The following is a 13345-nucleotide window of genomic DNA, read 5'->3' on the forward strand; positions in this document are numbered from 1 at the left end:
GTATCATTACTGTACAGGAATCTGGACAAAAGACAACTTGTTTGACTGACACAACTGCAGATATGTGATGTAGGAATGTTGGTGTTGGCTGCTGTAAACTGATCCCCTGAGTAGCACATGGGTGGAAATAAGGGATTAAACGTCCATATCAGTGTAAATTAACACTTTTATCACCACTCATGTTTGATGTTGAGTACAACTAATCAGAAAAGGCAGCTCGTATCAGCCTGACACTCCTTTTCCAATGGGAAGAACAGAACACTTCCTGGCAGCTCTTGGCACGGCACCGGCAGCACTAGACCACAAATAATAGAAGTTAATTCCACAGACCAAAGTCATGGGCAATAAAAGCTGAAGGTCTGGAAATTTACCTGCACTGGAATGGCTAATATAAAACTATAATTAAGTCGGTCTACCGCAAATGTCGTCAAGGTTTCTCAACTTTTTTTCATGCGAGGACCCAGATTTAGTACATTAACTGTCAGACTGGGACCCAGGCCCACTCAGGCTTTCAAGGGCTTTGTCAATAAATAGACTCATAATGGGGTTGAAGCTCTGTTTGATGGAAACCTTTGATTCATAGCAGGATCAGCGTCCAAGTCAAAAACAACACTGCTCTCTGGTGGCAGCAAAGACACAGTACAGGACACAACTTTATAATCAGGAAACACATCCAAAGCTAGCAGTACTGCATTTAACCACCAGAGTATACTGCATGTCAAGATTTACTCAAGTTTAAGAGCCGTGTCCTCATCTCATCTCGCAAAGCTGACACTAACCTGTAATTGAGACATAAAAAACCTCCATAAAATAAAGACTCCCTCTGGTGCTGATGAATTAGAGCAGCAGCAGTCATCAGTTACATTCCTTTTCTCTGTTGGTGACTGTGCTCCAATAGACGGACTACGCTCCAGAATATGCTGAGATACATAAAAAAGGATGTCACGGAGCAGAGTGTAGGAATTTGCTGCAGAAAGGAGTTAACTGAATCCCCACCTGTTGAAATGTTAATCCTTAAATCATTATTGTGGGCTGTAAATGGCTTCCCTAAAATCCCCTCAAAAGACTTTTCAGGCCGGTGAAATTAAAGCTGGTTCTAGTGATGATTGTGCTGCTATTTACCCAGGCGCTAAATGACTCTGACTGTGTCTAATTCAATATATAAACACTTAACCAGCTTCTCAAGTGGCTGTCCCTGCACTGCAGCGTTCGGGAGCAGAAAGAGACTTTGAACATAGCTTTCACCTCCCAGGAATGAAAATTCTGTCCTAATTAAACACACTCTGACTGATCACTGTGTGCATGTTGGTAGCCTGCATCTATGTGTGTGTGTTTTTGCATCCTTGTGTGTTCATGCCTTTAATGTTTTTTTCTGCTTTTTTCCACATAAGAAACTGTACATGAATTCCAAACAACCATTAACTGCAGTGTGAGAAGTAGGTATCACCCACAAGGATAGGAACTGGACAGGATGCATACCAGCTTGTAAAGATGAGCTGTGGCGCAAGAGCATCTGCTGGCTTCATTAAGAAAAAACCTTAATTAAATGTAAAAATGAATAAGTTATTAACATAAAAAAGCAGAGGCCCTTTGCTGCAGACAGGATGCATTTATTACAGGAAAATTGCTGCAAGAAATGTCCTTAGGTCATGTTGTTCTGCAGTTTAATTTGTATTTTTTAGTTTGATTGTTAGACCAGATTGTATCAGTTACATTTAATTAGCTTATTATTTTGCCTGTCAAATAAAAATACACATATGTAAAGGGTGTTTTAATGATTACAAAGCAATTATTGCTTAATTGAGATGATACTGTGACAGAAAAAGGTTTGTGTTTCAAATGTAACCACCTCGAATGAGTCACATTAAAGGGACAGTTCACCCCAGAATCAAAACGCATATTTTTCCTCTTACCTGTAGCGCTATATTTTCAGTATACATTGTTTTGGTGTGAGTTGCTGATGTTGGAGGTATCATCCACATGTCTGCCTTGTCTCAAATATAATGGAACTAGATGGCACTCAGCTTGTGGTGCTCAAAACACCAAAAAATACATTTGAAAAACTTAACAGCAATGTCTATTTACAGAAATCATGACCTGGTTACTCAAGATAATCCACAGACCTTGTTGTGAGCAGTTTCATGTAGGAACGATTTTCTTTCTACAAAATACATCTGCAAACTGTGTAAATGGACTGCATTTGTACAGCACCTTTCTAGTTTTCCAACCACTGAAAGTGCTCCTACCCTACTGAGTCACATTCACCCATTCACACACACATTCACACACTGGGGGCTGAGGCTACCATACAGGGCACAATCTGCTACTCAGTAACCATTCACATGCTCTTACACACTGATGAAACAGCCATCAGGAGCGATTTGTGGTTGAGTATCTTGCCCAACGATACTTTGACATGCGGACTGGAGGAGCCGGAGATGGACCTCCCGACCTTCCGATTGCTGGATGACCCACTCTTCCTGCTGAGCTGGAAGAAGAAAGTGTGCATTTACTGCTGGCTCACCTAGCACCACTGACCTAGCTAACATTACAACTCATTCGAGGAGGACACCATTAATGTTTCCATCCTGCGCTATCACAAACATGAGCCTCCAGTACATGAGTCGATGCACGCTTCCTTCTGCATGATTGGCTGGTGTACTTCAGTAGAAAGAAAATAGGTCCTACATGAAACTGCTCACAGCAAGGCCTGTGGATTATCTTGTGTAAATGGGTCATGATTTCTGCAAAGAGACACTGCTGTTGAATTTTTGTATTTTTTGGTGGTTTGAGCACCACAAGCTGAGTGCCATCTAGTTCCATTATATTCAAGACAGGGCAGACATCTCTACAGCCGTTATCTACAACACTCTGCAACTCACACGAAAATAATCTAGCCTGATAAAAAGCACAACAGGTAAGAGGAAAGGTATGTATTTTTGACTTTGGTTGAAGTGTCCCTTTAAGGAGAAAAGAACCTCACATTGTTCTTTGAGGCCCCTTACATCTAAGCTCAAGTCCCAGTCCCTTGCAGTCTGCCATGTCTTGTTTCTCCTGTTATCTGCATAATAAAAGTGTTGTTGAACCTGTGTGTAAGCTCAACTAGCGAGGAAACTAAAGTGAAGCGACAGTCTGTTGACAGAGGTGGTCGTTATGAGAGGAGAAGGACTTAAGGTCTGATGCAGTGCAGGCCCATTTGTGACTCACTCTCCCCTTTAAGTTCACTTATTGTATATGGGAAAACAAAAAGCTCACGCAACGGCCGTTTTCGTGCTCGGCTGCAACAGAACAGAGCTGCGGACGGTACTTTGCTGCCTCTGCTAACATCCAACGTGTCCAATGTGTTTATCATAAAAGCTGATGGCATTGCAAACTATGCAACTGGGTTCCCTACACAAAGATATGGCGATAAACTCATTTGCAGCTTAATGATCTATAAAACAGAGGCTTTATGATTGAATTTCATTACTTCATTAGCCAACTACTGTGCTTTATAACGAGGGGAAAGAAAGCAATTAAAGTAACGCAACATAATTCTTTTGCATGGTTAACTTCAGCATTGACACTGGTTTCAGCTTGGTCTTGGCAGCACCAAGGGGTCATTGATGAGGAGTTCTCAAACAAGTGAGAGGCACTTTACTTCCCCCATTATTTCACTTCATAAATTTCACAGGAGTGAATCTGAGTGAAATGGAGTAAAACTGATGGATGTGCTGCTGTGGTGTCTTTGGTTTTTATCTGACATTCCTCCTATCTTTAAGGAAATAAACTGTGTAATTTTCTTTTTGTTGATGCTCTCTCTGGCTTATAATCCAATGTGTCAGTCATAGGTGTAGATGTGCATCTGCCCCCTCTGATAAAAGCGTGAAAGTAACAGGGACTTTTATTTTGACAAAACTAAGGTCATTTACACCATAAATTGATACAGAGGGGCCACAAACTGGTGCATATATATTCACCGGAAATTAAAGGAACAGTCTGTAAGATTCAGGGCGATTTAGTGGCATCTAGTGTTGAAGATTGCAGATTGCAATCAACTAAAACTTCTCTTGGTTAGAATTCCTCCAGGGTACGCTGTTTAGGAGGATTTTACCTGGAGCCGAATTATCTGCAGAGGTCTCTTTCTCTCCAAAGCAAGGTGGACAAGGTGATTTAAACCAGTGAAAACACTGAAAAAAGCTACAAATCAGTGTTTCTCTGACACTACTCAGCATATCATAGACGGGCCTCTAGCCCAACACCTGCTAATGTGTGCTCCCCTTTTTATCTGTTAACTTAAGATCCAGAGGCTGGTTGCACAAAACACCTTAAATATGTTCCTTAAATATGACACTTGCGGCTTACACAACATACCTTGCCAATAACTGACTGGAAAGATCCCGCTGCATAAAACTGCAGAGCAATCATTAACTGGAAGAACGCCACTTTGGAAAGATGAATGAACAACCAGCCGGTTACAATCATAAATTGACTACTAGTCAAATTTATAGCACAAAATCATTTGCTCATCATTAAGTGGTCCATCGAATTCTCCTGGTTGCAGGAAGCCTTATCTTTTTTTCATTTGTCTCCATAAACTCAGCCATGTTGCAGATAAGATGGAGTCAAAGGTACTTAATGTTTTTGTCCTTACTTTGATTACTAAGGTCCAATGGTTTAGCAAACTTTAAGTGATTCCTCAAGTACAAGACCAACATAAAACATAAAAAAACCCATCAACTGTTAAGAAAACATTTTAAGGAAACCTGAAGGAGAAGACTTGAGGATGTTTTGTGCAACCCATTTTATCTCAAGGAAACCTTAACTCTAACTTTAAGGATAATCTTAATTTAAGGTGCTTTGTGCAACTGGCCCCAGACGCTCAAGGAACTGATGTATCCACATGGTCTCTTCCACTCCAAAACAAACACTGAATAAAAAAGTAAAAAAGTTTCACAGTAAAAAAAAAAAATCAGTGTTTTTCCAAAGCTTTGGCCGCAGAGGGGCTGCTGACACGAAAATGCACATGGCACAATCTATAGCCAGTGCATGGTTTGCCATGTGTGGAGCTATTGTAGAAACATGGTGGTGCAACATGGTGATCTCTGATGACAAGGAACTGCTCCCAGATACAAGCAGCTCATTCTACCATAATGTCAACACAACGATTCTTATTTTCAGGTGATCATACAGAAAAGAAAACACACTTATTATATTATATTCCATTTCTTTCAGTTGGCCTTTATCCCCTAATCCTACACACTTGTGTTTGATGCTCAAAGGACTCCCAGACCCCCCATTTCATATGTATATCCTCCAATATTGAAACAAAACCTACGCCCTTAGCAGTAGCATAACATAGTCACAGTGTGCCCCAGTGACAGACCCTAGTGCATGCTAGTTAATAGTTATGTACCTAAACTCGTTACCATATGATCTCATAGTCTCGTCACATGATCGGAGAGTTGACATTGGATAACACTAACATACATAATACCCCATTGTGTATATGTATATGACAAATATGACAAAAAAAGAAATTAATCATTTAATTTAAAAAATTTTTTTAGTTTATGTAGAATAAGTATATTTACATATTGTGTGATACATTGATACTGATTGTTTAACAAAATAAATTAATACAAAAATAAAGGAAAGAAGAAAACCACCTTTTCGGTGCCATATATAGTAAATGGCACCTTTTAAACTGAGTTCTTTTTTGATCACAGGCATTTCTAAACTGGCAATTTGAATTACAGGCAAGGTCCTGTTTTCTGCCCAACATATTGACGGAGGTCCCACTCTCTCTTTGGGCCCCCTCACGTTATGGGCCCCAGTGCAATCACCCTGCCTTCACTGAATATATTTACACCCCTGGCCCTTGATGTCAGCAGTCTATGTGGTTTCAAGACATAAAGTTGTGTGAACATTTTCCTTGCTTCTCCAAGGTTCAGGTGTGTCAAGATGAACGGAGATAACGACACTGATCCCAGAAGTAGAGTAATTGCTCCTTCAAAATAAAAGCACAAATCAAAAATAAAGATTTTAGGGCCTCAATTCAGACAGTGTACCTGTAATTTCCTGCACGTCTTTTTTAATAGAATTCATCCGAATTTTATTTGACTAAAGATCGTCTGTGTGATCATGTAAAACAATGTCGTAACGTGTATGTGTTAGTTTTTCTTTCATAAAACCTGTCGCTGCAGTTTTAAGTTGAAAGGTGAAACCGGAAGTCACCCATTACACTGTGGTTACCTTGACAGTGGTCCTCTCTGCGTTAAAGACTATTGGGAGGCTGGATTAGGATGAAGATTGTAGGAGTCACATGGACTCAACTTTCTAACTGGTGTCCACTTGTTGCACGCGCTGTGGGCAGCTGTCTCGCGCTGCTGTGTAGCTTTTAACTCACTTGCTTTTCACACTTTTTTTGTCTTTAAAAACCCGGCTTTGTTTTTCTACTTTCCGTGGACTCCCGCTGCAGACACCGGTTGCCCCTTCAGTGTTGACTATGAAAACTTCACACGAGTGAAACCTGTTTTGTGATGTGAAACTTTTGCCGAAAAGGAAATAAGTTTTTTTAATTCATCCACTCACAATGACTGAGGAGAGCAGAAGTGAGCACAGAGCTGAAAGCGGGAAGGACCTGGAGAAACAGCTCCGGTTACGAGTGTGCGTCCTAAATGAACTTTTAAAGACTGAACGGGATTATGTTGGGACACTAGAGTTTCTCTCGGTGAGTTTTTGTGAATCATTTTTACCCAGAGACGGCCAACAAAAGTGCACAATATACTTTTGAGAATGAAACCCCGAAGCAAACAAACAAACAAAAACAGGCAGCCTGTTTAGTATGCATGGTGCATCAGGCTGCAGGGCAAGGACTCCTCCACTGAGTGTTACATGTTAATAACCTGTGCAGAGTACCCTGAATGCCACTGGTACTTTTAATAAGTGTGAGCAGGGAGAATCAGCTTTTACCTGTAGTGCTGTCTGAACCCAGTCCTCTGATGGAGATATTAACTTTTCAGATTGCAAGTGTGAAATTGGGATAGCAGGCACAAAGAGGCATGGCACAGCTTTGGTTCTTGCACAGCCTGTGTGATGTTTAATCCTTTTCTCAGTCTGCTCAGAGGCTGGTAGAGATGTGTAGTGGTTTGTCTGATCAGAAAATAGTTTAAGTCATTTGGGACACTTGATATTTAAGATAGAAAATGCAGGTAAACTGTCAAATGTTTTAAGAATAGAAGTTTTTCTTTTTGTAAATGGCCACATTCCCATTTTTATTTTGTGTTTACTATTGTGTACCCACCTTTACAGTCAAATTTTTAGTGTCACAACACAGGCTTGTAACAGCTTGTGCTGTTCTGCATCACCATCCCATCCATATGATTGCCCCACTTCCCACACAACACAGAAAATACAGTGCGAGTGCATTTCTGCTGTGTCCTTTGCCAACTTCTGATCAAATCCAGAAGTGTGTGGACGTCTGCCAAGGACGGCACAGGTGGACTCAAATGAAAACCACTGGAGCTGCCGCTCAGCTGGCAGCACACATCTCTGGCCGCACACTGAGTGAAACGCCTGGTTGCTGCAGCACAGGAATGATGTGCTGTCAGCTTAATGGCGTTACATAAAATCACACCTAACCTCAAAGACAGGAGGGGAGGGAAACATTGGAGATGTGTTGTGCTTAAACCAGAAAGCTGTGAGAAGTTGGTGATCAAGTCTTATTGAGAAAGAAAGCTGTGTTGCTGCTGTTGAGGATGTTAAAACATCCTGATATGATGTGATCCGGACTGCATGTTTGGATGTTTGGACGGCTTCCACCAAATTTTCTCAGCAGTTTCTCAGCGCGATGGGAACTTTGCAGGGAAGTCAGGTCGCGTTGTGTGTCATTAGAAGTGCAATTTCCCAGACCACATGTATGAATGCGTACACCCTGACCTTCCTCCCACTACCCAGATGTTTCCAATGGAGGACAGAGGGACCAGGGAGGGGATAGAGGAGCTCTATCTGGCCTTTCTTAGAAGTGGCATCACTGGAGAAATGAAGGAGGCGATTACATGAGGGAATGTGTCCTCTGTCCTGGTGGTGGGGGGGTTTGGGGAATGCAGCCACCCCTCCTTTATCTCCCCTGTGGTGCTGGAACTGGGATTCATTTCAGAGAAGTGACTGATCCTTACAAGGCAACTCTGTTCTGGCCCCAGGAATGTTGGGATGGATGCATCAGATTGAGATCTGTCCGTGACAGATTGTTGGTTTAGCTGTGTGTTGTAGCTGGATGAGGATAATAAAGAATCTAGAAGGTGAGGGAAAAAGACAAAAAGTCGCTATTATTGACTGCCTTATCATCTTGGAGGTCCTAGGGAGTGCTGTGGAAGATACTCAGAATGATCAAAGACAGCCCCACTGGGGAGAGGGGTCATAACGAAGACTTTCATCTGATCACACACAAACGCACCCTTGCCTACCCCGCTTCCTGTACCGCCACGCTACAACCAGTTACAAACCACACAAGTTTCTGTGTGTCTAGAGGTCAGTATAGAGGATGACCTGCCCCCCCACTGTGCGACTCCCTGGTAGGATAATCCAGGGGACTCCAAGTACCAGCAGGGAGACGGTTGAACGGGATATTGCCAGAGGGGAAAAGGGAAGAGGGTAGTGCTGATCACGCAGTAGATATTGCCAAGAGGGTAAAGGGTAGGGGGGAGTCTCCGCAAGTGGCTGGGCTTGGTGCCTTCCTTGTAAACCATATTTCCTGGAGGAGGAATTCCTCTGAGGCTAGGAAATGCTGGGGAACAATGAGGCTCTGGTCAGTAGCAAAAGTTGAATTGTAGAGCAGAGATTGCTGCTGCTGATCCATGCGACTCAAACACAATGCACCTCACACATACCTTACGATTAAGGTAGTGGAAAACAACATGGATGATAGGAGCAGTCTGAGCCTGTTGTGCAGCTGTACCTAACCTCTCATGGGAAAATACCCAGATTGCATCTTGAAGGTGTCATTATTAGGAAATCTAAAATTGACTTTGTTTACATTAAAGCACTACTTCTTAAACTGCATGCACCAAACTTCCACAGTAGTCAGACAGCGAGAGGAAGGCTCTAGGGAAGCTGTTTGAAATATCTCAGGCCTATCTTGCATAATGAACAATTATAGCTGAAGATAGTGGGAGGAGGTGGACACTGGTGTTTATCTTGGACAGCTATGAGCCAATAAAATGACAGTCATTCTTAGAAATGTCTCAATGAGGGGAACAAATCAAGACATAATGTAAACAGTCACAACGAGGTCCTCGCCTCCTTGCAGTTTTTTTTTTTTCAGTCACAGTGTCAAATTAAATACTTTACATAGTCTGACATTGTTCGCTGTTGATAGAGAGACACTGAAAGCCATTTGCTTGCATGACAAGCACTTAGAAGGGAGACTGCAAGAGGGGACAAAAGAGGAAATCTTTCATGTCCTGATTCTGGAGGGAGATCTGAGCCACAAGTTAACTTAATATATTCCAAAGAGCTTTGCAGTGTATTAAGTGGTCCCTCAGCTGCCGCCTTCCTCTCCCCAAAAAAAGCCTGTTGAACTATGAAGCAACCATGGAGTGTAATGTTTAAAACATTCTTAATCCTCCGCATAAATTGAAATTAAATAGATGTGGTTTGAGACATTGTAATGCTGTGGAATCTCCTCACACACTTGTCATTCTTTTAAAGGGACAGTTCAACCCAAAAACCAAAACTAAATATTTTTCCTCTTACATTTAGTGCTATTAATCAGTCTAGATTGTTGTGGTTTGAGTTGCCTAGTGTTGGAGATAACAGCCATAGAGATGTCTGCCTTCTCTTGTATGTACCGTCAAACTTCAATTAATAGCCTTAAATATCCTTTCACATAAAACTGTTGTTCAAGGTTAGCTCAAGTGGGTAGCCATTTCAAATACAAAAGTTGTGATGTATAAAAACAGACTTGATGGGAGAAACTTTGACCCAAGCTTACAAACATTTTAGAGACGGGATACTGGTGATGCAGACAGTGAGATGGAAGCCTTTTTGGCTTTTGTTTGTACGTACATTTTTGGTATGGATCCTATGCATTGTTTTATAAATGAGACCTCAGGCATCTACTGTCAAAATGTGTTGCCATACCGGGCTGGTAAAACGAACTGGGCATTTAATTGGGACCAGGCTTTTAATTGAAGTTTAACGGTAATAGAACTAGGTGGCACTCAGCTTGTCGTGCTCAAAGTGCCAAAAAAGTACATTTGAAAAACTCAACAGCAACATCTCTTTCTCGAAATCATATACTTCCATTATATTTGAGATGGGGCTGCAACAATTATTTTCATTGTCAATCAATCTGCTGATTGTTTCCTCGATTAATCCATTAGTTGTTTATTCTATGAAATGTCAGAACATGGTGAAAATGTTGACCCAAAGCTCAACACCACATCCTTAGATGTCCAGTTTTCTTCCACAACATCCCCAAAGATATTTAGTTTACTGTTACAGAGGAGTAAAGAAGCCAGTACATATTTAGGCCAGGTTTACACGAAAACGATCCACTGAAAACGGAATCACTGAAAAGTTCAGTGTTCAGATGACAATGTTTTGATAACAATCACCGTGCACACGGATCCGCAAAAATGATCAAAAACGCTGCAGTATACATGCCAGGTTAGTAGTTGGTGGTGTGACTTCGCAATGAAGCAACACGTGCCTGCGCACATATGCTTCCTTCTACAGAGTGGTGATGTATAAACAAATAAAATGGTAACTGCACGAACATTTGTCTGGACGGACGAGGAGGTGGAGTTGCTACAGTAAATCTACACCTTGATGGGGAAGCGTTGATAAATTCAACAGAGTGAGCAGCACTAACAGAACTCGGGAGTCTGCTATTGTTGTCGTGATGGTCGACTTTCTCGTGCATGCCTAGTGACTGGAACTGTAATGCACATGTGCGAAAAGTCTCCGTTTTTGTAGGAACTGCATATTGCAAGTTTACATGACAACAGAGATGGTGCCGTTTCCAAAAATTGCACTCTGGAATCCATTTTCAAAATGTTGCGTTTTCAGGCACCCAAAATGCAGCTGTCGTGTAAACGATCAGCCAAAGAACTAGTGTTGTCACGATAACAAAATCTTTGTTTCGGTACCAATACCAATATGAATTTCAATACTTTGCAATACTCTTAGGTACTTTTCCTAAGGAAAAGTCCTTTTGGATACAAACTTTTAGAACAATAAATAGTAGGGGTGTAACGGTACCAAAAAAAATCATGGTTCGGTAAGTACCTCAGTACGGACGTCACGGTTTGGTAACTCAAATGTCCCACCAAGTTTGTGTTGTCTCGTGTTGTCTCCCTTTGCGAGGCAGACTTTCTCTTGTCTTTTTTCACATGCGCCAGCTGCGAATGTTCATACAGGTGTTGTCATACACACCACTTGTGCAATCTGTGCTCCAATAGGAACAAGAAAGGCGTTTGTGTGCATAAATGAGTAAAATAAATTAACTAAATTAATGAATTGAATCAGTTTCAAAGTACCGGTATTTTCCAAATGCAGTATAGTACCGTTTGGAATACTCTAGTACCGCGGTACTATTTTAGTACCGGTATATTGGGCAACACAACAAAGAACTAAACTTAAGTTTACCGTTTCAGTTGAAATTGTCGTATAAACGGGACCTTAGATTTGAGAAGCAAGAATCAAAGAATTTTGAAAAATTCCCTAAAACATTTGATTGTCAAATTAGTTCTTGATTAAATCAGCAGTTGACAGCTAGTCAATTACGGTGCAAACATCTCTGTGGCTGATATCTCCAACACTTGGCATCTTACACCAAAACAATGTAGACTGATAAATAGTGCTACAGGTAAGAGGACACATATGTATTTTTGATTTTGGGGTGAACTGTCCCTTTAAAGTAACTGTTAGTCATCAAGAGATTGAACTCAAGAAATATTGCATGTGAATTTAATATCTTTTAAATATGGATGCATGTGATTATTCTTGTTATATATCCCAGGCTTCATGCAGAAGGGTTATTGGTCAACAAACAAGTTGGAGGTCACTTCATGTCAGCAGTGTTTTTTTAACTGTAAATGTCTGCAGGAAGTTCGGGAATCCAGCCTAATGGAGAAAGCAGCTGCTAAGAGGGATGGTTTGCTGGCTCTTACAAACCCAGGTGTTCAAGTGAAGCCTGTGTGTGCGTATTTATATAGAGAGGTTTGACATCTCGCTTTTGGAGGGTTAAGATTTGTTTAAATCTTGGCTGGGACAGTCCGTTGAGAAGTTTCCATTTTTGCTTGTAACATCTGACCAGTGGGCAGTCGTTATGGAGGTCAGGTCACGGTGGGTGGACGACGAGGGGGTTCACATGTTCCAGACAGACAGTTGACGACCCCAAAGGTCACGACTTCTTGTTCCTTTCACCTTCCTGTCTGTTAATCTGCAGGCTTTATGCCAACATCCAGCTCCCTCTTGTGTTGTGATGGAAACAGGGACAGAAGATGCTGATGGTCAGTGCGTCCTGATTTGATGAAAACATACAAACACAATGTGTAAACAGAGGGCTCTCCAGCATCGGGCCATATATGGAGGCATGTTGTATTGATGTTGGAAGCGAAAATAAGATTTTTAATAAATACTGAATTAAGTGAGATGAATTGAAATATAAATATTTTACTACGTGGTGTTTTATTCACAGTAAAAAGCTGAATCGTCAGAGTTTTAGGGGTCAGAAGACAGAAATGTTGAGAGTAGCTGTCTGGATCTGTTGGAGGAGGAGGAGGAGGAGGAGGAGGAGGAGGAGGAGTGGGGTTAAAGAGTGCAAAAGTTGTTTATGTTAGCCTAATGAGACTGACACCACGTGGTATAGCTGCTTGTACAGATTCCACTAAGCTATTTAAATAGCTTTTTTAAGTGACAGATCAGATAAGATTCAACACACATGATGCTACTGTGTGTGGATTGGGCGGTTTAGAGGCCGAGGGTGAGTGCTTAGAGCCCGCCAGTGGCCATTTACTGTTGCTTACATTAATCAGTCTCCATAATGGGCTGCGTCTGGCGATAAGGGATTCCACAGAGAGCAGTGTTTTCGCACAGGCTGACGTTTCTGCCCTGATTGCCTTCTTCTTTATTCCTTAATTACTTCCTATATTCATTTAGGATGGCCTCATCATACTGTTCCACACCTGCCTCTTACGCCCTCTTCTCTTTAATATGCCTCAAAGCTCTCTTTATTGTGCTCTTTCTCTCTTGTTTTTCACACCTGTGCTCCAGAGGGAGCCATGCTGCATATGGTCCATCCATTATATTGGATGCTGTGCTCAGAAGAACTGCATTTTCTTTTACTTTCTTTCTATTT

General features: G+C 41.5%; 1 protein-coding gene across 2 annotated transcripts in view; it reads left to right on the top strand.

The window, feature by feature from the left end:
* The first annotated feature begins 6277 nt into the window (after positions 1-6277).
* The window catches only part of prex2 (phosphatidylinositol-3,4,5-trisphosphate-dependent Rac exchange factor 2), a 126020-nt gene continuing 118952 nt past the window's right edge, over positions 6278-13345 (top strand). Inside the window, exon 1 of one of the 2 annotated variants that reach the window (XM_049565243.1) lies at positions 6278-6712. In XM_049565243.1, coding sequence (XP_049421200.1) covers positions 6575-6712 — 138 coding nt within the window. In that variant the 5' untranslated portion in view covers positions 6278-6574. The remainder of the gene's footprint in view (positions 6713-13345) is intronic. The other variant, XM_049565244.1, reaches the window with a different exon arrangement.

The sequence above is a fragment of the Epinephelus fuscoguttatus genome, linkage group LG21 (assembly GCF_011397635.1).
Source record: "Epinephelus fuscoguttatus linkage group LG21, E.fuscoguttatus.final_Chr_v1".
In the NCBI taxonomy this organism is placed as follows: domain Eukaryota; kingdom Metazoa; phylum Chordata; class Actinopteri; order Perciformes; family Serranidae; genus Epinephelus; species Epinephelus fuscoguttatus.